This window comes from Ambystoma mexicanum, chromosome 3q, assembly GCF_040938575.1.
Source record: "Ambystoma mexicanum isolate Mex_15411 chromosome 3q, UKY_AmexF1_1, whole genome shotgun sequence".
Classification (NCBI taxonomy): Eukaryota; Metazoa; Chordata; class Amphibia; order Caudata; family Ambystomatidae; genus Ambystoma; species Ambystoma mexicanum.
Window position 1 is genome coordinate 178,740,605 of NC_090926.1, and position 25,290 is coordinate 178,765,894.

A 25,290-nucleotide genomic window follows, 5' to 3' on the forward strand; every position below is an offset into this window, starting at 1 on the left:
TAAAAGTGATCATAAAATATGTAGGAGAATTTGTGGGGAGCCATTGGTGAAGTTTACATGTGTAGTGAAAGGCACCTACCTGAAGATCAAGGGTAGCTGTGTCCACAAACATAACGCAATTTCATGGTTTCCTTAACCTATGCTTGGACAAGTGCCTGCTGGCTGGGAATGTGCTTTGTTCATCTGCCTTATTGTTTAGTGGATCAACGTTTAGTAAAATTTCAACTTTCTGTACAACCTAATACTGCAAACATCAGAAAAATGTCTTGTTCCCGGCTATTAGCCGGGCCTGGAATCTAGAGCAGATTTCAATGGACAATGCTTTTCCAAGCAAAAGGCTAAGGCTTGCCGGTGATGGACAGTGTGACAGTCCTGGGTTTTCTGCTAAATACTGCACTTACCACTTCAGAGAAATGGAAAGCAGAAAAATAGTGAGTTTAGTCGTGCAAGTGTCTGAATGTATTTCTTCTGTTGCCATGGAGAAATATGGTTTTGTTAAGTCCTTTGTACTTGTGCAAACCAAAGGAATGCAAATAGAGCCGATAGCCACTGACAGGCACGTTGGAATAGCAAAGGTCATGCGAGGGCAGTTCCCACACATACATATGGCACGTAACAAAATTGATTTCTAAATAAATTACATAAATAATATATTATAAGGGTACAGAATCTTTTTTTAAATTGGTTACAGTTTATCAGCAAATATCTGGAGCTCAAAAAACTGTGATGAATCTGAGGATATTCTGCTTGGAAAATGGTGTTCAATGCTGCACCATTGTGCAAACATACACTCTTGGGAAGAAAACAGACATATCCACGGATGTGTACTGGACCTTTGAGTATGGAGCCGGAGCGTAAGGAAAAGTTGTTTGTGACAGGCTCCCCTCCTCACACAGCACTTGAAAAGATACTGGAGATTTGGAGGTGTTCCACAATATCTGCCTAAAGTGCAGACCTAAAAGGTTGCATTTTGGCATAGATGGTATTGAGGCCAGAACAAGACTGGGTGTACTTGCACACAACAAAAACGTTGGTAGGAAACAAGCAAAAACTCCAGGAACTTTTGGGATGCTTCGTTATAACATGGTGTTTACAAAAAGAAGCAAAGAGTGGATGGCAAAGCCAATATTCCAGCTGATGAATTTGTTAAAGATATGACATTGACTGGGCTGGGCGTGCATACGCATGGAATGGCTCCAGATTTTGTTCCCATGGCCCAGTCTATGTCACAAAAAGAGGGTTGTCCTCCAAAACTTGAACTTGTTGAAAGGCTGACTTCAAGATTCAAGTGATGTGTGGCTGTCTTCACCACTTTTTCCAAAACAAGTTTCAAGCTTTTGCGCATTGTTTGGAAACTGTTTTTATTGTACTACAAATGTAACAGGATATAACTTGCAATGTTATTGTTGAATAATATATTTTAATTAAATTATTTAGTGTGATTTAATCTTGCTAGAAATACCTTAATTGTTCTACTTTTCATGACCTTTTCTAATATTCATTTTCCTCTGTAGTATTGATGTATATTAAAACAATAAAAGTCAATTTGATTATTGAAACTGTGTGCCTTTATTTTCAAATCATTAAAAACGTTTTCTTTGATTACATTTCCACATATATATGCTTTTTAAATCCCAAACAATTTTGTCAAAATGTTCATTGCTAGAAATAGAACATTGACTGAAGGTAATGGAATCACATATTCTAATATTTAAAATACAACAGATGCAAGATGTACTATTAATATTAGTAGAATTTATCTTGCACACAGGACATGGATTGACAGAACAATAACTATGAATTGTGTTACTGATGGTAATCAAGCATTATGACCAGACTGAAGTCGAAGGGGCACGAGTTTGGACGAAGCAGTCCCACATTTTCAATTAGTCCACCAACTTTGTTCAGAGTGCACCATCCTATGCTAATTTCAGGCAAAACAAAGTTCAATTGATTTGTCGATGAGTCAATGCCTTTTTCTGGGGGACTTGGACACTGGATTAAGGTCTCACAGTTCACAAGGCTGCGCAAGTAGGCTGACGATGTATAGATTTTAACATGCAGCAAAGATTAATTTAATTGGTTTTTGTTTCAATTTAACTTGATTTGCAGTCAGTACGATGCAGAGCAGTTAACACAATTCCAGTAGTACAGTATGCAAATCATTGCAGGTTTCAAAATGTTTCAGTGATTTTAAACAAACTGATCCCCACCCCCCTCCCTCTGGGCACACAAAGATGGGGACAGTCATATCATGGATTCCTCACACTGCTGCATTGACTAGTCTGTTCAACAGATGGGGATTGCTTTCATTCTCGTTGACGGGGCCCCCTCTGCGAGGGCGACTCACAAACATTCCCCTTCTCCAGGAGGCCCGATGCCGACCCCAACATTCACTTCTCTGTATACTTACAAAGGCCCTGTGGTCCTGGAGCTATATTTGCCAAGGAAGGCGGACCATTCTACTTCCCTTAATGGCCTCAGGTCATCCACCAGGCCCGTCAGAAATTCTATATCCTGTATTTCCTTGGCTTTCACAGCCCACTGCTGCTCACCTGGGAGCAGCTCTCTTCCATCCCACAGCCAAGCATGCATGAGCAGCTAACAGCAGATGATGTACCATATGGGTCAGTTTCGTCCACCCCATCACTCACTTCCAAACCAAACCATAAAAGTAAAGGGTCCAGACTTCGCTCAATCCCATCCAAACTCTTGATCCAACCATGAACCTCGTTCCAGAATCTTTGCACTTCCGCACATCCCCACCACATGTGCCAATAACCTGTTGATGCATTTCATTTTAAACTTTGCTGAACATTACCTCTCTGACGCACAGCCTTAATAAGAGTTTTTAATAGTAGTCGTAATTTAAACACATGTTCTGAATGCAATTATGCATCACCTTGATAGAACAAGTAAAGATTAGAGCCAGTTCCACAGGTAGTTTAATTGGCTTGCAAGTCAAGGAGAAATATTTTGCAACTGCCACTCAATCTAATGACCCAGCTTTCATTATTTATACCTCTGTCTCATTTACCCTTTGTTACATGCACCACACCATATGGTGTTCTTCCATTGCACCATATCATTGATGCCTGTTCATCCTACATTTACTTATATAATAAAATGTCGAACCTCAGTTACCATTTTACACCATCCCTTCACTCTTTACTGACTTCCCTTTCATTTACCCACATTGCTCATTGTGTAATTGCTTGTAGATCACCCCCTTCCATTGCCCTGGTTCACATGTACATGTCAGATCACATTTATTTGCCATTTGTGTTATGCAAGACATGAGAAGAAGTTGTGGTAGGGCACTTGATGTTAATTGTAGCTATGGGGACTGCCCATGGACAACACAGGGAAAGACGCTGAGCGGACCTGACATTTATTGTGCAGACATATTGCACTTTCTTGTAAAGGTAACTGCCTGGGGTGTCATCTATGGATATGGTGATGGAGAGGGAGTAAGTCTGACCAATAACATGTGTTTGTGTTGTGCACGAAGCGGAGGAACTTTCCTTCAAAACACTTAACATTTTCCAAGAGGGCCATAGAAAGGGATGAAAAGGATGGCATCTCGGATGCGCACATTCTCATGTCCTTTCACAGAAAAAGCTTTTTGGGGACAATATTGTTTATTATGTGCATCAAATATGACCAGTAATTGTATTAGTAGAATAATATGATATACCTGACTGCTACATTGTTCTGTGCATGTTATTGGACTGTGCACAAAAGGGAGTACCACAATGTACCATCATTGTATTATTCATGGTTATTACTGGGGGTGCTACCAAACTCCTTTTTGTATTTAACTCACAACTTATCAGAAAAGTGGAGCTGCGGTCATACAGAATGAAAGCAATGAAAAACTCTTTCAAGCTACGTAGTGTAACTTTTTGGCAAGTAGGAATCTTGCTAAGTGGCTGCGGATTGCAATATACCAAACGTTTATGGGCCACAGTGTTAGCCAACATTGAAATAACGGCGAAAGAATGTCATTTAAATACATACTTTGCCGATGTGCACTATGAACATGCGCATGTAGCCTTAGCTTGTTTTCTTCTTATTGCAGAGGCCCACATGTGGATGCAGCTTTGCAGAAATCAAGATGATTGCTGGATTAGAGCTGCACAGAAGCCAATAACCCTCTCATAGTTCTGCTCATGCTAGGCATACTTGAATTTTAGTGATTTAAATTTATTTTAAAATGATTTTTGCACTTTGTGCGTGTGGCCCTGGGAGCAACAGTCCACCCTCCCTGGTGGGCAATCACCCCTTTGCCCCCTTCCCTGTCCGCCCGTGACACTTCTATATATTAACCCATTGTTTTTCATCCGTCTAAATCCATGCAGCTGTATTTCATGCTGTAACCATCTCTATATGTCCAATACAAGTTTGTGCGTGTTTAATCCTCACTGAATGTGGATAGTGAATAGCTAGTTACATAGTTATCGGGTATTCAGAGCCAGGTGCATTGAGTAATGTTGCAATAGGTTGCAGAGTCCCAACAGTGAAATTATTTAACCAATGGACAGAATTTCAGAAGTCGTTGCATTGGGCAAGGTGGAAAAGCCTGTTTTCATTGTGTGTATTCGAATTCTGATTTTTGAGAATTGAGGAGATGACTTGCACAAGTACAGGCGCAATACAATTTGGTTTCGTTGTGATGTTGCTAAAGAAAGACTGGCACTTGTTTGTAAAAACTTTCGACAATAATGCAATCACCACCTTGACCGATCTGATCCTTATGGGTAGACAGATCTGCACCCCAATCACACTGCTGCAGGATGTCTTCCACTCTATGGATCCATATCAAATAATACATACGTGCCCATGGCAGTAATGCTTGTTTGTGACCACTAGCAGACAATAATGTGTGGTGTATGTGTTCTGCATACAGGGTCGGACAGGGGCATGCAATTGTGTGTTGTCAGAATGAAAATGTTGGCAATATTTGCAAATGGCAATTCATTTATTTTTTAACAGACTGTTTGAATAGTACCCAAAGGGGATTTTTTTAGATAAAATGAAATGCAAATTGTGAAATTTAAAGAATATTTATTCTACAACAATCGTCAAAACTACCAGCCGAGTCGTGATGTAATCCGTGGCCCATATTGGCCAAAAAATTGGCACACTTTGACCAACAAAACTAGCCCACCCTAGCATTTTGCGTTTTAGGGCATTGCCTTACTGCCCCATAGGCAAGTCAGAGCCTGTCTACAACTCACCTAGGTGCATCTGTGAAAGAATCCATAAATGTTGTTGGACCATAAGTGGAAGAACATATTTTGCTGTGTGGAATACTTGAAATATTTCATTGGGCCTCATTACAAGTTTGCCGTTCCGGAAACTACGGTACTGGTAAGCTTGCCGGTACCATAGTTACCAGACCGGCAAACTACGAGTTCTGCTTACGGGTGCCTTCCCACCCGCCAGGACGGGCCTGGCGGGCATACTGGCACCTGCGAGCAGAGCATGTTGGATGCACCGGCACCATTCACGAATGGTGCCGGCATGACTGGCTTCCTCATTCCCATTGTGCCCTATGGGGCTCAAATTGGAATCAGGAAGAATATTTTCCAGCGTCCGCAAATGGGCAATTACCGGGTCCGGCGGTGCCTTAATGACCCTGTAATTGCCCATTCGCGGGTGCTGGAACAATTTGCACATTTGGCGGCAGCCTGCCGGTGTTACTGGCAAGGCTACCGCCAAACTTGTAATGATGCCCATTGTATGTCACTGCACAGCATGCCATTGAAAGCAGATAATATTGTGTATTTTTGTGGCACATATTACATAAAACGAAAGCAGCCAGTGGCTGGCAGTTAACACAGAATAATGGGTTTCATTGTTATTTGTCCTTGAATCAACCATACTAACAATGTAAAGGACACAATGTGTCAAATATCCGCACAGAATTGATCAAATTCAATTTGTTGAAAGCGGACATAGGAAAGTTAAGTTTCTATTACTGAGATCTGTCATCCCAAGCGATTGATCACCATCCTTAGGAGAGAATGGAAACTCAAGACCTAATGTAAGCATAGGTTTACAAAATATGTAGCGAGTGAGGATGGCATATATGTTGCATGCTTGATGATTAACGTTGTGACGGATGAATGTTCAATTAGATGCAAAGAATAGACATCATACATATTAATTTTAACGTAAATTGATAGTAAACATATTTATGTACTGTGTATATTCTGTTATAAACTGGGTACTGGAATATAATTTGGCATTCCCAAATCTACATAGCTATATTTTATTGATATGTGCCTGCCATGGTTTCAATCTTCCTGTGACGGGTTCTTCAACCGTAATTGGACAATAATCATCGGCAAAGCATCTGTGATAACCATTATCTGGGACGACCGCCAGACATCAATGTGCTCTTTTGCGGTTGTGGTAATAAGGAACAACATGGCAGCCTATAGGATCTGAAAATGTGTGCAAGGGTTGCATTTGAAAATGAAACTACTCCATTCTTCACACTATTGGAACACCATGTGCGTTGATCAAACATTGGTGATGTAACATATGAACTTTTAAATCAAGAATACAAATACTAGTATTAATCGATCAATGAAAGGGAATCAGCATTATAAGATCACTGTTCACAATAAAACAAAAAATGAAAAGCATGCAATGTTTGCTAGCTATAACCTCTGTTGGCAAAAGTTATCAATGTTTTTGTGGACATAATCATCTCTTTTGAGCGTTCTGTCAAAAATAAAAGTACTTGTCACATTCCCAACTATTGCTGTTTTCTTCAAAATATAAATGTTTTCTCATTTTTGTGAAAGAAAATGAAACTTTACTGTTTTGTGTGGATGTGTGTGTTTATGTTCCTGGTTCTGCGTTAGGTAACGTTATGACGTGGGTGCCTCTGAATGTCACTAAAATAGGTGGAGCATATCGTTTTGATTAGTGATGTCTGCTTTAGGGGCGGGTGATCTGGATTACTGCCGCAAGGGCACTTGAATTTAGGGTGCAGGATCAACGGATAAGATTAGCACAAGATGGCGATTCCTGACCCAATGTTTTCGCATGTGTTGATCTATGTTCAAAAACACATGCCCGATCGATTGGGCCAATGACATTTCTGAGCGGACTTCCCCTTTAGCTCAGGAAAGACTGGGATCCGGTATTGTAGTCTTGTCCAAGCTTCAGTCATCCAAATGTTGTAAGGTAGAAAAGTAAAAGAGGCCCCAAGCTTGGTATCTAAAACCAAGAACCTTGCATGGAGCGTACAGCAACACCCTTTGTTCACTCACACGCCTATATACTCAACTTACTGCCCAAGGTCATCCCTTGACTGAATATAAACCATTGATTCCAAATCACCCTAGCTGTAGGTCTTCGTGCAGCCGGAGTGATTCCATGCCTACAGGCCATCCAGCATAGTTGCTCTTTGGTTTCAGGAAACATTACCATGAATTGGGAACACTTAAAAATCTTCACTGGGCCTCATAACGAGTGTGCCGGTCCGGTAACAATGGTCTGGCAAACTCTGAGTCTGCGGGCGGCTGCCGTCCCGCCCGCAGACTTTGACAGAAGCACCGGGACTGTTGCACACAGTGCCGGTGCTTCCGTCCGCCCCATACCCCTTGAATCCTATGGGACTCAAATGGGAATGGGGAGTACCATTTCTGGCGCCTCACTTCACGGACTGCCGGGGCTATAATGCCCCGGTGTTTCCGTGAAGCGAGCCGCCGGAAAAAATGACAAGTCGGGCAGCAGCCTGCTGCTTTTACCAGTACGGCTACCGCCGGACTTGTAATGAGGCCCTGTGTCACTAAAGAGCGTGTCTGAAATATCTGTCTAAATATGTACAAAAAATTCCAACCAAGCCTCCAAGATCCAGTATCATGAACAAATTACTCCCTGCAACTTACTGTAACACTTACCTGAACTCTGCGGGGTCCTTCTAGAACTCCTATTGTCTTCAACCTTCCTTCTCTATAATAACGCATACATTCTGTGAATATAATAACAGTAGAACCTTCCTTAACAAGATTTCCTAATTAATCTTTAGCTATGGAATGACCCACTAAAACTATAGCTCACCTTTATATTTAATTTTACGAGCTATCCATCCTGTTCTTACAGGGGCGCTAGTCCTGAAGAGGTTGGAACCCAGGAGGATAGGATATTTACATAAGAGACAATGGGTTCTTGGATTCTATTATAACTATATAGAATAATGGAAGACAGCGAGAGAGTGGAAGGAAACTTGGTGTTTTAATGTCTCTAATATGTAATCCTATTAGAAAAGGATATGCGTTATTTTTCTGCACTTGCTAATTATCTATGTGCTGCCGTCAAAGGCGCCTAAGGAGGAACCAAACCAGCAAAACAGATGAACAATAGAAAACCTAAACAACTAAAGGTATAGCCTAAAAACTATTAGTGGGAGCGGTGTTCCATAAAATGTAAAGTGAAAGGCACACCTACTGAGCACAGAAAAATGCGTGTGTGGAAACTCCTCATACAAATCCTTAAACTAACACAGAAGTGTGAGAACCGTTGTAGATAACGTAATATGAGGAAACTGTATCCGTAAACTAAATTCAGTACTTCTAATGTCACTGTTAGGGCAATAACTGAAGTGCGACTGCTATCTCGGAAACAACGTTGCACAGAAACGCACGCGACAAAACATTAAGCCCTTCACCTCAAATGACTGACAAAACTTTCAAAGGGAAATGTACACTTCAGCAACGTAACCAAAAACAATCTTGCAGTAAGTTAAATAATTTCAAAGCGGTACTTGCGTGACACGAACTCTTCAATACTCTGAGGAGAAAAACATTCCGTGACTGGGCGAGCCTTAAATAAGCTACTGTGGACAATAACTTGACCTGCTGGTTTACTCCTGAAAGGACCTAACAGTCGGCCATTAGGGAACCCGGAAGCCTCTATCTTTTTATGAGGGATCTATAGTAATAGGATAACTAGGGCAAAACCCAATTCCTATTAGGAAAACCCCCTTAGCTTGGCTGTGGTCATGCCAGTACTCCCCCCCCCCCCCAAGGACTCGATTCCCGGTTTGTGGGGGTGATTTTGGTGAAACTTCCTTAGCAATCTAGGGGCATGTATGTTTTCTTTAGGTTCCCAGGACCTATCCAATGGACCGTAACCTTTCCAGTCAACCAGATAAAAAACTTTGTGTCTCACTACCTTAGAGTCTAAAATGTCCTTTTCTTCGAATTCTGGTTGATTGTCTTCAACTTCAACTGGAGTTGGAGCTGGTAGTAAACGAGTATCTGGGTTTACTGGTTTTAATAAGGACACATGAAAGACTGGGTGAATTCGCATTTTCCGAGGTAGTGCCAATTTCATTGCCACAGGGTTGATGACGGCTTCTATGATGAATGGACCTAAATACCTAGGAAGAAATTTTTTAGAACCTTTCAAGATCAAATTTCGGGAAGATAACCAGAAAGAGTCTCCCACTTGAAATTTAGGAGCAACACTTCGATGGCGATCAGCAAACTTCTTTTGACATTCTTTCGCTGCAGATAAGCTAGATTGAGCCTTAGTGTTAGCAGTTGAGATAAGTTCATGGAGAGTCTTAACAGCAGGCATCTCTAACGGTTCTGGAGGATCAAATGCAGAGGTTTGAGGATGTTGACCATGTAGTGTGTAGAATGGAGTAAGACCAGTGGAGGAATGAGTCGACTTGTTGTAAGCATATTCTGCCACCCACAAAATGTCCAACCAAGAATCTTCCGTCTGGTGAAGCATACAACGTAAATACTGTTCCAGGGTCTGATTAGTGCGCTTAGTTTGACCATCGGTCTGTGGGTGGTGACTCGTGGACAATCGGACATCAATCTTGGCCAAGGCACAGCAGTTCCTCCAAAATTTAGAGACAAATTGACTGCCTCTGTCAGAAATTACTATGGAGGGAAAACAATGCAACTTAACAATGTTCTCCAAGAAGACCTTAGCTAAACTAGAAGCTGTTGGAAGTCCTTGTAATGCAATAAAATGCACCATTTTGGAGAATAAATCAACGACCACCAATATGGTGTCATAGCCTTTACATGGTGGAAGGTCAGTAATGAAATCCATGGACAGAGTATGCCAAGGACTCGGCGGGACATCCAAGGGTTGAAGCAGACCAGCCGGATTTTTCTTAGAGTTATTATTTTGTGCACAATTTCCACAGGTCTGGATGAAGTGAATCACATCTTTTCACCAGGTAGGCCACCAGTAGTATCTCTTGACTTTTTCCAAGGTCTTGGTCATTCCTGGGTGACCTTCAATCAAGGAGCCATGGTAGTTGGAAATGACTTGCTTTCTTAATTTTTCAGTAGGAAGATACAAGCGATTTTGAAAATACGGCATATCCTCCTGCAGGTTGAATTGATTTTCTCGATTAGTCCATGTATGCAGTTCTTCAGGAATTAGCTTGATCTTAACTTCTTTCAGTAGTCCTTCATGGAATGGATCTGAAAAGTTAAATAATCCTAAAACCTTTTCTCCTTCAATGATATTAGTTGGAATCTGAGGGACGAAAGCCTCCTCACCATTACCAATACGAGACAAGGCAATCCGCCTTTCCATTGTGGACTCCAGGCCGAAAGGTAATGACAAAGTCATATTCCGCGAAAAATAGTGCCCATCGTAGCTGCCGAGCACATTGTGCCTTAACTGAGCGGAGATATTGCAGGTTTCTATGGTCCGTTAGAATGGTAACTGTGTGTTGAGCACCTAGCAAATAATGTCTCAATTCCTTTAATGCACTCTTGATTGCCAAAAAATCCTTGTCTGTAATCGTATAGTTTTGTTCTGCAGTTGAAAATTTCTTTGACCAGAACGCCACTGGATGTAAAACATGAGTCTTTGGATTACGTTGCGATAAAACAGCACACATAGCAACACTGGAGGCATCAGTTTCCACAATGAAAGGCAAATTAGGCTGAGGATGCTGCAAGACGGGAGCCTCAGTAAACTTGGACTTTAAAATCTGAAAGGCGACATCGGCCTCCTTGGACCATTCAAATTTTTTGTTCTTTCTTAGCAGAGACGTGATGGGATGAACCAACTGTGAAAATGTTTCCACAAAACGTCTATAAAAATTTGCAAAGCCTAAGAAACTTTGGACATCTTTCACTGATGCCGGGGCTGGCCACGAAAGAATTGCTTCCACCTTTCGAATATCCATCTTGACTCCTTGAGAAGACAACACAAATCCCAGAAACTTTACTTCGGAAACATGAAGGGAACATTTTTCCATTTTCACAAAAAGGGAGTTTTCTCACAATTTCTTTAGAACAGCCGTAACGTGCTTCTCATGTTCCGAGGGGGTTGTTGAAAAAATTAATATATCATCAATGTACACAACTGCACAAACATCAAGTAGATCTCTCAAAATATAATTCATGAAGCATTGAAAAGCGACCGGCGCATTGCACAGTCCAAAGGGCATAACTTGGTACTCAAAAAGACCATATTTAGTACGAAAAGCAGTTTTCCATTCATCGCCTTCTTTAACTCGAACTAGGTGATAAGCCCCTCTAAGATCCCGTTTGGTAAAAATCTGATCTCCCTTAATTTGATCCAATAAATTGGAAATGAGAGGAATGGGATATCGATTCTTGACTGTGATCTTATTTAGGGCGCGGTAATCAATGCACGTTCTGAGACCTCCTTCCTTTTTGGGTACGAAAAAGAGAGGAGAAGCAGCAGGACATTTGTAGGGTCGAATGAAACCGATGGCTAAATATTGCTCTAGATATTTCTTTAAGTGCGAGTCTTCCTTCCCTGTCAATGAATAAATCCGACTACAAGGAATCTCCCCTCCTGGAAGAAGATCAATTTGGCAATCATAGATGCGATGTGGAGGAAGCACTTTGGCCAATTTTTCTTCAAAGACGTCTTGCAATTCCGAATATTCTGGTGGTAATGAACCAATTAATCCAAGTGTTGAAGCAGAAACTTCCTTCATATGGCAGGTTTTCTTCGGGAGACTAATTTGACAGCAAGAGTCTCTGCAATCTGCAGCAAAGGTCAGAGATCGAGTTCGCCAATCTATCTTTGGGTTATGTTTTTCTAACCAGGGCATGCCAAGTATAATCTGAAGTTGGGGAGCACTTATAAGGTCAAACGTAATCCTCTCTCTGTGTTTATCCTGACAAAGCATGGTAAGACTAGCTGTGCATTGTGTGACAGGTCCAGAAGCTAAAGGAGTACCATCAACTGCTGATACATTTTCAACTTCGTACTTGTCCACGCGAGGAAATCCAATCCTATTTGCCAGATTTAAATCCATGTAATTACCAACTGCTCCACAATCGATGTAAGCTTGTAATGCATGCATTCTAGTGGGCTGTTCTTGACTGGATAAAATGATGGGAAAGACGAAGTGTGAGGTTACCAAACCTTTTTCCATGCTCGACAAGCTGACCTCTACACTTGCCGGGCGCTGGAGTTTTCTAAAATCTGATCCTTCTTTTCCTGGTTGACACCTCCAATTGGTTTCCGTCAGGGTTTAACAGAGCACTCTTTGAGAAAATGACCAGCCTTTCCACAGTAAAGACACAATTGTTACTGGCGTCTCTTGTCCCTTTCCACCTGTGATATGGGTCCTCTGATAGCTCCTAATTGCATTGCTTCAACGTGATTTTCTGAACTAGCTCTCAACTGATTTTCTTAAGGGCGAACAAAGTAAGTTCTGTTCTCCAAAGGGGAACGATCCACCCTTCGGTCTTGCAGACGCTGATCAAGTTGAACAGTTAAATCAATAAATTCTGCAATTCCCTCTGGAGGATTTACCACCTGATCCAAGACATCTTTTAATTCACTGCGTAGTCCTCTTTGAAATAAGGTGGTTTTTTTCTCATTGGGCCAATTAGTTTCTGCCACCAACCTATTAAAAGTTGCTACGTAAGCCAACAATTCCTGATTACCCTGGTGAAGCGAAAGTAACTCATTATCTAATGCCTGACCCTGTGTATGGCGTGCAAATAACTACTCCATCTCCTTCTGAAATTCTGGAAGATTCCTTAAAATTGGATCATCTCTATTGCCTAACTGAATTGACCAATTTGCAGCATAGCCCCCTAAATAAGATAGTATGAAAGCCACCTTGGCCTGGTCAGAAGGGAATACCCCAAGGCGACAAAGAAAATGGAGCCGGCATTGGTTAATGAAAACAGCAAACTTCTTAGGATCCCCTAAGAAGCATTCGGGAGGAGCTAATGAAAGCGTTCGGGAGGAGCTAATGAAATATTGCCAGGGACGATTACTTGAACTGGGGTAGGAGACGTTGCTTGGACTGTGGCAGAGGTACTGGCTGTAGGCAAGGGAATTTGACCAGCTTGGGCTTGTAAAACCTGGCGCGCTAATTCATCCGTGCGATTTCGGTTAACAATTAATTATCTCCTCAAAGCACTGGTCTCAGAACAGGCCGCATGGACCTCAGCTCTTAACTCCCCCAATAACTGGGCCAACTGATCCACTTCAGGAGTCTCCATAATGTCCAGGCAGAGTCATTTTCAGTATCTGGCGGCTTCGCGTTCTGTAACGCTTACCTGAACTCTGCGGGGACCTTCTGGAACTCCTAGTGTCTTCAACCTTCCTTCTCTATAATAGCGCATACATTCTGTGAAAATAATAACAATAGAACCTTCCTTAACAAGATTTCCTAATTAATCTTTAGCTATGGAATGACCCACTTAAACTATAGCTCACCTTTATATTTAATTTTAAGAGCTATCCATCCTGTTCTTACAGGGGCGCTAGTCCTGAAGAGGTTGGAACCCAGGAGGATAGGATATTTACATAAGAGACAATGGGTTCTTGGATTCTATTATAACTATATAGAATAATGGAAGACAGCGAGAGAGTGGAAGGAAACTTGGTGTTTTAATGTCTCTAATATGTAATCCTATGAGAAAAGGATATGCGTTATTTTTCTGCGCTTGCTAATTATCTATGTGCTGCCGTCAAAGGCGCCTAAGGAGGAACCAAACCAGCAAAACAGATGAACAATAGAAAACCTAAACAACTAAAGGTATAGCCTAAAAACTATTAGTGGGGGCAGTGTTCCATAAAATGTAAAGTGAAAGGCACACCTACTGAGCACAGAAAAATGCGTGTGGAAACTCCTCATACAAATCCTTAAACTAACACAGAAGTGTGAGAAACGTTGTAGATAACGTAATATGAGGAAACTGTATCCGTAAACTAAATTCAGTTCTCCTTAAGGGCAATAACTGAAGTGCGACTGCTATCTCGGAAACAACGTAGCACAGAAGCGCACATGACAAAACATTAAGCCCTTCACCTCAAGTGACTGACAAAACTTTCAAAGGAAAACGTACACTTCAGCAACGTAACCAAAAACAATCTTAGTGTAAATTAAATAATGTCAAAGCGGTACTTGCGTGACACAAACTCTTCAATACTCTGAGGAGAAAAAGGCAGTAAGGAAACTAGATAAGGAAATAAGGGAAAATAAATTGAGGAACTATGACTGTGACATGGAACAGCTGAGGACAGAAGAATTAGCGCTAAGCGTCGTATCTGCGGAGCAGACGAAGACGCGAAGCACAAGCCCCCAGATGGGCGGGCTTAAATAAGCTACTGTGAACAACAACTAGACCTGCTGGTTTACTCCTGAAAGGACCTAACAGGCGGCCATTAAGGAACCCGGAAGCCTCTATCTTTCTATGAGGAATCTATAGTATAAGGATACTATGGCAAAACCCAATTCCTATTAGGAAAACCCCCTTAGCTTGCCTGTGGTCATGATACTTGCTGACTGAAACTAGTTTATATATTAAGGCTAGTTTTTACTGGTCCCGACTTTGGGTGCAACCTGTCAGCAGTGTTCGGACTCAAGCCCAATCACCTCAAATTAAGGAAAGCTCTTGTAGCTCTTCTTTGAAGATGACTTTGCAATAAACTGTTCAGTCAGACAACTGTTAAGTTAACCTAAGCCTCCTAAAGCCCTTAAAGATTATTTGGAAATATTTTTTGTAACTAGGACGGGAATTTGATGTTCAATTGATTATTCTACCATTTGGTCCCCTAAGCATTAGTCTTTTCGTCACTACTCATATTCTCCTCATCCCCTCTCTGCACCCTTTGAAGTATTCTGTTTTCATTCGATGCATTACAAAACACTGAATAAAATAAATGTAGTTAAAATGTAAGATTCCGTGTCGGACAACTCCATCTTAATGACCACAAAGCATTCAAGAAAGCCACGATTGATGAATGTGACATTTGAAGTTGCGCTAAAGGAAATGCAGAAACCTTGATTAGTATATTATTTTTTTTCACCATTATAAATCTTTGAGGACCTGTATAATTCTGTTGATAAAAGGTTGCAGAGTAATACTCGGCAACAGAGAAGGTCACAGGGCTGAGTCAGTGCTCGTATCAGTCCTTGATGATCTTACCAGATTGGCGGATGAAGGTAGTGCCGTTGCTCTGATTCTTTTAGATCTGTCAGCATTCCATGCCATTCTGTTACACTGTCTAGCCGGTATTTCCAGCCAATTATTGACGTGGTTTCGCTCTTTTCTAAATTACCGTTCTCACTCTTTATCTCTTCCTCCCTTTCAATCTGCTGGTCTTCCGCTCACATGTGGTGTCCCTCAGGGTTCTGCTCTTTACCCTAATCGATTCAACGTGTTGTCTAAATTGATTGTTTCCTGGCTTCCGGTGTTACACCTACGTCGATGCCCAAACTGTGGTTTGTCTTGATCTTGGTGACCCGGAAGCCGCAGTCAAGTTTTGCCCCTGCCTCGAGTCAGTTGGCGACTGGATGTGCCATAACTGTCTCAAACCCAATGGAGAAAAGACTGAATTTTTCAGAGATGGCTTCCCGGCAGCCTCTTCCTTATGAACCCTAGCCTTTTGGCCTTTGTCTTTGGGGTCTTTCCACCTTCCTGTGACTAGAGTCAAAGACCTTGGTGTTAAGATCTCTGCGTCGCTGTATAGAGAAGCCCAGGTTAGTTCAGTCTGTCGTACAGGTCAACCCCAGTGTTTGGACACCTGAACTATTGTAATGCCCTCTTATCTGCTCCACCGTCTGTAGGTGCTTCAGAATTCTGCGTCAAGAGTGTGCTTCGGCTAACATGTGCTACCATGATCCTATTGTTCATCAGGCCTCCTATGGCAGAGGGGCGGAATATCTACAGGATACATTACGCCCCTATGTCCCCTATGTCCCATCCAGGATCCAGTGCTCTGTCTATTCAGGTTCTGACGTTTCGCTGCTGTAGAACTGGCGGCCGTGCTTTTTTGGTGGCTGCCACTTCTCTCTGGGACAAGTTACTGCTCTCTATTTGTGCTATTGACAATCATCTAATGTTGAGCCCACAGGTTAAAAGAATTCAGTTTTCATTTGTAATTCCTCTGTCTTTCCTGTGATGCTTTCTCATCAGTGCCATATTACCTTGGTCGACGTGCTCTAAAATTGTATTAACATAACATAATATAACATCTCTTTTTATTAAATGTCTAATTTCATATAAATGGCAAGCATGGAGCATGTGAACAACTGATGAAAGGCATACCTGTTTAGAAGGTTAGAAAATTCAGTGATCTTCTATTCTTAGACGATGGCTATGCTTTTTTTTAATATGTTTTTGCCCTTTATAATGCTATGCGACTTTTATTGCTGAATATGACGTCTTTTCCACGTGGAAAATGTGGAATGATCAATCTATGTAATGGGATTTTTTATTGGATTTTTAGATAGAGCATGATATACACTTATTTGATTTTAGATACCCTTTCTATGCTATTTATAAACAAAAGTAGATTATAATCACTGCTTTTTTGTTTTATGAATATTTACTTAAGAGTTAAATATTGTGGACTATACTGAAAGTTGCCGAAAACTACCCACTGTTATCCTCCCATATCCTGGGGGAGACGTGGAAATCCATATGGCCTGGATATTAGCCAAAGAGAGGGAAGCCGCGTCATTCCCAGGTGTCGCTGTGCCTCTCATTAGGGGAGTGCTGCTAGGGTATTAACATACCTGATCAAAAAACAGTCAACCTTTTCAATTTTACTGAAATGTTTTGATCGTTTTTCCTGTCAAATTAAATAAAATAAATATATGGGGAGGGTTAAAGGAATAGGTTAAGGTGGGGGTAAAGGGTGCCCCCCCCTGCATTTTCAACCAAAAAAAGCCATAATTAGGTCAAATTGGAAAAGGTCAAATATTTGTGATCAAGTAGACCAAAACCACTGCCAGTGCTGCTCCCCACCTTGCCCATACCGGATATAACAGATGCTACCACCCTCCTTACCTTAATGTGGTTGGGGAAAATGACTCTGCCCCCACACTGGACATCATCTTCTCTGAGCCATATTTAGCAGATATCTAGCAGATGCTGGCCAGCCTAATCCCCATCGCTGTCCTTGACCACCAGTCACTTGCCAGTCCAGACTCAGCAGACGTGGGCTAGCTGGCATTGAAATCCGCCCCTCCCTCCTCATCATGTTGTACGTGGCTGCTGGGCGCTCGCTTCAGGCAGATTGCTTTTCTCATTTTCGTCCCTCATTTTTTGCACCCCTCACCTTAGAGGCATAATAGCTTGATAGACCACAGCCTCAGCCCATATCACCCGAAGTTATGGGCCCATAACTCCCACTGCATCTTGGCGGCGTGGTATATAAAGCTTAGATGTATGCATGTAACTCTGACCATTGTGCAGTTTTCATTTTCTTCCCAAAGCCAGATTCTCACTCAATAAATACACAAAATAATATAGAACTTTAACAAATACTACTACCTAATCATTTCCATTTCTCCCACCCTATAGAATGTGGAATGCGACCGCTGGTGGGTTATCCCACTTCTCGAATTGTTGGAGGGAAAACTGCTGTACGTGGTTCATGGCCATGGCAAGTTAGTCTTCAGTTCTACAACACCACTACTCGTCAATATGTTCACTTCTGTGGTGCTTCTGTAATTACCAGAACTTGGTTGCTGTCAGCGGCACACTGTTTTAATGGATTAAGGTATGTATATATAATTGCAGAAATAGTTTTGTTCATACTGATAACAATATAGCCCTTGAAAGGGCTATATTCAGCTTACCTTGCTTATCCCTCTTACACACGCCCATGCATCAAATGTCTGGCAAAAGGGAACTGGCAAGTGTTACCAAGTTGGCCAAAATAACTAACATTCGAATGGATTGTGTCCTCCCACGTATTCCTCATCTTGTGATAAATCGTTATCTCCAGCTTTGCTGCTTCGGAAAATAAAATTCTTGGCAGAGGGCGCGAGGTCGTGGTGTTGATTGTCCCTCGACGTACTCCGTAGTCTGTCGACGTCACCGATGGTATAAGTAGCTCGAGCCATGCCCGTTGCGCCAGTTCCGTTTTTCCGATCGCTTCGCTATCGAGTACGGTGCGCTTCTATTTTCTGTGAAGAAAATGTCATCATCTTCGACACCCAGAACTGGGTTTAAAAAGTGTGCAGATTGTGGATCTAAGATGTTGATCACCGATCCCCACCGGATTTGTCTCTGGTGTCTCGGTTCCAGTCACCGAACCGACGACTGCGGGTACTGCCAATCGATGACCGAAAAAGCTCTTCGTGAGAGGAGAGGTAAACTGTCGGTGGGGAGGGAGGCCTCAAAAAAGGTTTAGTCAAAAAGACATAAGAAAGCGACTGATTCTAAGGAATCGGATTGCCATAGGCACTCGAAGAGATCTCGATCTAGGAGTAGATTGAGACACTCTTCGTCGTCATCGAAAAAAATGAAGAGGAGACTTAGATCTCCCTCATCATCTTCTTCTTCAGAGTCGACCAAAGAAATTCGTTGTCCGACTAAATCGGATTCTCCCAGTAAGTGGGAAGAATTCCGCAAAAAGATGATGGAGGTTTTCGAGAATGCGGCCTCGACCCCCTCGAAAGAACCTCGAAAAAGCCATACCCCTAAAGTCGCTCCATTGGACGACAAAGGGAAGTCCAAGGCTACTATGGCCAAGACCAGTAACGTCAAGGAATACAAAAAACCTCGAGTCAACGTAAAACCGTCGAAGAATCTTCGAGAGTCGAGCACCTCTCCTGTGCCGGCCAAGAAACACAAGTCGTCGAAGACTTCGACAACTTCGTCGACACCCTCGACGTCGATAATTTCAACGCCAAAGCCAAATGCGTCATCGACGCCATTATCAAAGTTTTCTTTGAAAACTTCGAAGACTTCGAAGACACCCTCGAAAACTTTGAGGGATTTGCCATTTCCTTCGAAGCAGATGGAAAAGGAAGAAAGGAGATTCACTCCTTTGCACAGATCAGACTTTTTCAAATCTATGTCAGCAATCTATGAAGAGTCTGCTTCAGAAGAAGACGAGGTTACTCCTTTGGGAGTTACTTATGGTACAAGACAATTTCCTGAAGAACTTATTGACCAGGAATCTAGAATGAGAGACCTCAGTGATACTCTACATTCTGCCAGTGGAGTTGACAGATCCCCAGAATTAGAGTTCGCCAAACCTGATCCTGCAGAGCATGCAGATTCTGGGTACAGGCGTCTTATGACCAGGGTAGTTGAATACATGGGTTGGGGTAATACTTCACCCATTTTTGAACAAGATGACATGACAGATATTATCGTCAAGGGACCTCAGAAAGATCCTGTTCTCCCTTTTCACAGGGCCCTTCAAAGGACTGTGGAGAAAAACTGGGAGAAACCCGAAACTATTGCTGCTGAAGATAGCACTTTTCCAAGAAAATATAGACCAGCTGGAACGGATCCTGAATATTTGAATAAACATCCGACTCCAGAGAGTTTAGTCATTCAAGCAGCATCTACTTCAAAACAAACTGCTTATCCAACTATCCCTCCAGATAGAGAGGATAAAAAAATTGACGCCTGGGCACGTAAAGTTTTCACGTCAGGCAGTATGGCACTTAAGTCGGCAAATGTCACCTGTACCCTAGCCAGGTTTACCCATACCCTGTGGGACTGTATTTCGGCAGCGGCTGATCATATTCCGGAAGGCGAGGAAAGGGAATGCTTTCTGAATATAGTCACATCAGCCTCAGGAGCGGCATCTGTACCCTCGGCCACTCCTGCAGCCGCCTCCAAATACCCTCTGAGACCTTGTTACACAAAACACCAGTGGGAGGCAGGATCTCTCAACATCTGAAGGAATGGTGAGGCATTACCTCAGATGCTTGGGCACTGGAAACAGTAGCCCAAGGTTACTGTCTTCCCTTCCTAAAAAGGCCTCAGAATCATCCACCGGGAGCCAACTCCGCCAAAATTCCGGATCCGCTCCTGTTGCAGGAAATTTTAACCCTGCTAGAGAAAGTTGCCATAGAACTGGTACCTGTAGCGGAGAGGAACAGGGGTTGGTACTCCCCATATTTTCTCATCCCAAAAAAAGGGCGGAGGACTGAGACCCATCTTGGACTTGAGAAACTTGAACAAGTTCCTCAGGAAGGACAAGTTCAAAATGGTGACTCTTTCTCAGATCCTTTAGGCTCTCCAACTCCAAGATTGGTTGGTATCATTGGACCTTCAGGATGCTTACTTTCATGTGCCAATCCACCCAAAGCACAGAAAGTACCTGAGGTTCGCGATTGGCAATTCTCATTATCAGTTTCGAGTTCTGCCATTCGGGTTGACCTCCGCCTGAGGGTTTTCACCAAACTGTTGGCGGTTGTTGCAGCAAGTCTCAGGAGAGGAGGTATTCACATATATCCCTACCTGGACGACTGGTTGATCAAAGCAAGTTCTCCAGAACAAGCTCAGGAACATCTTTCGATCACCTGCCACTTCCTCCACAAACTGGGCTTCTCCCTCAATTTCAAGAAGTCCCACATGATACCAGCCCAGAAACTCCAGTTTATCAGAGCAGTCTTGGACACTTCATCGGGAAAAGCCTTGCCTCCCGAAGTGAGAGCTCTCCACATCCAGCAGATGGTAACGAAGTTTCAGAATGCCCAACATCTACAATCTTCAATTTTCTCAGGTTGCTCGGCCTCATGGCATCCTGCATTTTCCTAGTACCAGAGGCCAGGTTTAGAATGAGATCCCTTTAATGGGCACTCAGAACTCAGTGGTCCCAGTTCTCAGGGAATATGTCGGATCTTCTGCAAGTTCCGAGCGCAGTTGCTCAGGATCTTCTATGGTGGGCTTGCAACGACAACATTCTCAAGGGAGAGTCTTTTTGGCAACCATGGCCAGAGATAACGGTAGTGACGGACGCCTCACTCACGGGGTGGGGAGCACACACCAACGATCTGACAATCAGCGGTCGTTGGTCTCCAACGGAGTCCAAACTACACATCAAACTATTAGAGCTGAGGGCAATCAGACTAGCTCTGAAGGCCTTTCTGCCCTCTGTAGAGGGAAAGAATGTCCTGATAATGACGGACAATACAGTGGCCATGTACTATCTCAACAAGAGAGGAGGTGTAGGGTCACTGTAGGGTCACTGCCACTGTGCAGAGAGGCAATGCAGCTCTGGTTCTGGGCAATACGAGAAGGAATCTCTCTGTCGGCAATTCACCTAGCCGGAGAGACGAACACGGCGGCAGACGCTCTGAGCAGGCAGAGCATGGTCTCTCACGAGTGGGAGCTGGCTCAGGAAGTCCTTCTGGAGATCTTCGCCCTTTGGGGAACCCCTCAAGTGGATCTGTTCGCCACCGCGATCAACCGGAAGTGCGATCAGTACTGCTCAAGGGAATTTCCTCAAAGAGGAGCTCTGGGAGATGCATTCGTAGTGGAGTGGAAGTTTCCACTGCTGTACGCGCTTCCCCCAGTCCCCGTGATTCCTCAAGTAATCAGGAGGTTGAGAAAGTTCAGGAAAACCATGATCCTAATTGCCCCGGATTGGGCCAGGAGAACTTGCTACCCGGACCTTCTAGACATGTCCATCTGCCCTCCAATACGTCTTCTGCAAAGAGAGGATCTTCTCTCAGAAGAGGAAGGTCAGGTTCCCCATCCAGAGGTCAAGACACTCAACCTTCACGCATGGTTTCTGAGAGGTTGAGATACAAGGATTGGGATCTTCCGGATGACGTAATGGAAATCTTGCTTTCGGCCGGAAGACCAGCAACAAAGTCTTTGTACCGATGTCGCTGGAATAGGTTTAGTAACTGGTGCAAAGACAAGGATGTGGACCCTTTTCAGTGTAGCACCCCAATGGTGCTTTCCTTTCTGCTACATCTAGCTAATCTGGGGCTCCAGATAGGAACAATCAAAGGATAGCTTGCTGCGCTGTCCATTTTCAAGCGCTCCTTGGAAGAGGTTTCATATATCAAAATACTGTTAATAATTCAATTCTTAAAGGGGCTCACTAATGTATACCCTCCAGTACCTTTTCATGTACCAACCTGGGACTTAAATTTAGTATTAAAATTCTTGACTTGCATACCTTTTGAGCCTCTGCACTCATGTCCATTGAGGCTTTTGACTCTAAAAACTGTCCTCCTTGTGGCCCTATCATCAGCCCGCAGGGTTAGCGAACTTCAGGCTCTCTCATGCAAACCACCATATTCTATTTTTTATAAAGATAAGGTAGTCCTTAAAGTTAAACCTTCATTTTTGCCAAAAGTAGTCTCGGACTTCCATTTGTCACAAAAATAGTACTACCTACGTTTTATCCTCCTCCTCATCTGGGCAAAGAAGAGGAGAGATTACACAGATTAGATCCCAAGAGGGCTCTTAGTTTTTACATCTCTAGGATGGCTAAATTGAGACAAGATGACCAACTGTTTGTGGGTTACACTGGTCAAAAATTAGGCTTATCTGTAACAAAACAGACCATTTCCCGCTGGATCATATTAGCCATAGTTGAATGCTACACACTAGCGGGAAAAGAACCACCAGATGGGCTTCGTGCCCATTCTACAAGGGGAATGGCTACTTCTGCGGCTCTAAAGAGGGGAGTCCCGGCAGCAGACATTTGTGCAGCTGCAACCTGGAAAACAATATATATTTTTGTTAAACATTATTGTTTGGACACTGTCTCCTCTAACGAGGGTTTATTCGCAAAGGCAGTTCTGCATTCTGTCCACTAAAACTGAAATGGGTACTCCCACCTCCAAAAAATTGATACTGCTATGGGAGCCTATCACAAGATGAGGAATACGTGGGAGGACACAATCCATTCGAAGAACAAGTTACTTCCCAACTGTAACGTTCTTTCGACTGGATGTTCCTTCCATGTATTCCTCATCGACCCTCCCATCCTACCCCACAGTACAGTTTACGTTTTCTTACACTTTCCTCTCACGAAGAATGTATCGGTCATGGGACACGCCTGGGTGTTCCTCCTATATATATATTTCATCGAAAAAACAGAACTGAAGCAACGGACGCGGCTCGAGCTACTTATACCATTGGTGACGTCGACAGAGTACAGAGTACGTCGAGTGACAATCGACGCCACGACCTCGAGCACAGCGCCCTCTGCCGAGAATTCTATTTTTTCCAAAGCAGCGAAGCTGGAGATAACGATTTATCACAAGATGAGGAATACGTGGGAGGAACATCCAGTCGAAAGAACCTTACAGTTGGTAAGTAACTTGTTCATTTGTTAGCGTCTAGTGGCAACATCATTTCATATTCTAAAACCCTTCTAAAGAGTGTGATTCTTTATTGAAAAGACATTGCTACTACTTCCAATGTTCTTGTTGTCGGCTCCATCATAGTTGCCTAGGCTTGTTAATCTAGTGGTGTTGATGAGACTTTATTGTCAGATGCTGTCCTGTGCAGTGATTTTGCATCACCATGGTTCTCAACAATTTTGCTACTGGTCTGTTCTGATGTTAAATCTGCATTGTTTTTCTGAAACTGAAGTAAACCTGCATAATCACTGCCAGACATGCTGCTTGCACATGATAAAGATGGCTAGATATCCGTATTAAACACTGGCAAAGCCGATTGGTCTGGCTTCATGAAATGCTTTGGTCTGCTTAGCATGAAGATATGCTTGGTATACTGTTTATAAGAATGTGTGAAGAGTATAAATAAGCACGCTTGTTACAAGCAAGATATGATTGGTCATTTAGTGAGCTTTGTCCAGCGAAGTATCTTTAGTTTCACTTGAACAGGCTTTAACAAGTTCTTTAGGACTTCCAAATTCAGTTGATTTTCTGAGGATTATACAATGATGTAAAGTAGGAAAACAGTAATACATTTGTTAGAATAAGTCTGCACAGTCTGCTCTAGTGGTAAGGTTTGCAACTTACTCAGTAGACCATATCTGGGGTGTAACGTGGACAGCTCCTCAACATAAGCTAATCTCCAGCTTTTGGGGATCATGTTCAGTGTTATAATAGCCCTTTCTGCAAACATATAGCTTGTATCTAAGGGTGCCTTCAATTTTGACAGATAAAGGAGCAGCGGTATTGAGAGGGAGCAATTTGCCCAATATCACTTTATTTGGCCAAATACAAAGACTATCAGTGATTTGGGAAATAATGCATATTTTGGGTTAATAATTTGAGGTAAACCTGAAATCATTCGGACCTTTGTCTGTGGGGTAAACAAAGATTCCTGCAATGAATGCATTCGATTATGTATAGCTGGGTTTTGAACCCTTGACCAGAGAACTCTTATAACAGGTGTGTTAAATTATAGACCTATTGTTCCTATGTTGGATGTGTCTTATTCACAATTAAATGATGGATGGAAAGCTATAATTTAAGACAGCTTTCCATTACAGTGTCTTTTAGCCAACTGTGGTATTTCAAAAAAGGGACTAACCAAACAAATCAGTATTGGCTCTGCCTTCAAATGGAGCAGTCGAAGTTGCCAGGCAGTATCTCCTTTATATGAGAACGCAAACAGCTTTTACCTGGGCCTGGCGAGTAAGCAACAGTAGACATGATTCCCAACATGATGCCTTGCTTGCTGTGCCTTCGGACCAAGCTCCAAATAAATGATACCAAAACATGTCTGAAGTTCCTTGTGATTGCATGCAGTGGGGACATGCCTATCTTTGTAGCTTCTCTGAGCGCTTGGCGCTGGTGGGTGGAGAACAGACTCTATATTGCCTGCCTGGTACACATATATTCTACAAGCCCTTTCTCTGTTGTTTGCAAGACCCCAATGCTTTTCTGGGCAGAACCTTTACTGATCTGTCTGGAGGCTCCACTGCGGTTAACCTGCTCCTCATGCTTCTGATCTTTCACTGGATCAACTCTCTGTTATGATGATGCACATACACTGCACATCCTTGCTATGATTGTGGAACCATGCTGAGATACAGACAACAAATCAAAAGCACATAATGCTTTGTCAGTCTGCTGATTGATGGAGAGCAAATGAG

General features: G+C 42.7%; 1 protein-coding gene across 1 annotated transcript in view; it reads left to right on the forward strand.

The window, feature by feature from the left end:
• Positions 1 to 25,290, forward strand: part of LOC138581824 (transmembrane protease serine 12-like) — a 1,241,011-nt gene that overhangs the window by 269,544 nt on the left and 946,177 nt on the right. The window contains exon 2 of the mRNA XM_069652823.1: positions 17,814 to 18,012. Within this exon, the coding sequence (XP_069508924.1) occupies positions 17,814 to 18,012 (199 nt within the window). The remainder of the gene's footprint in view (positions 1 to 17,813; positions 18,013 to 25,290) is intronic.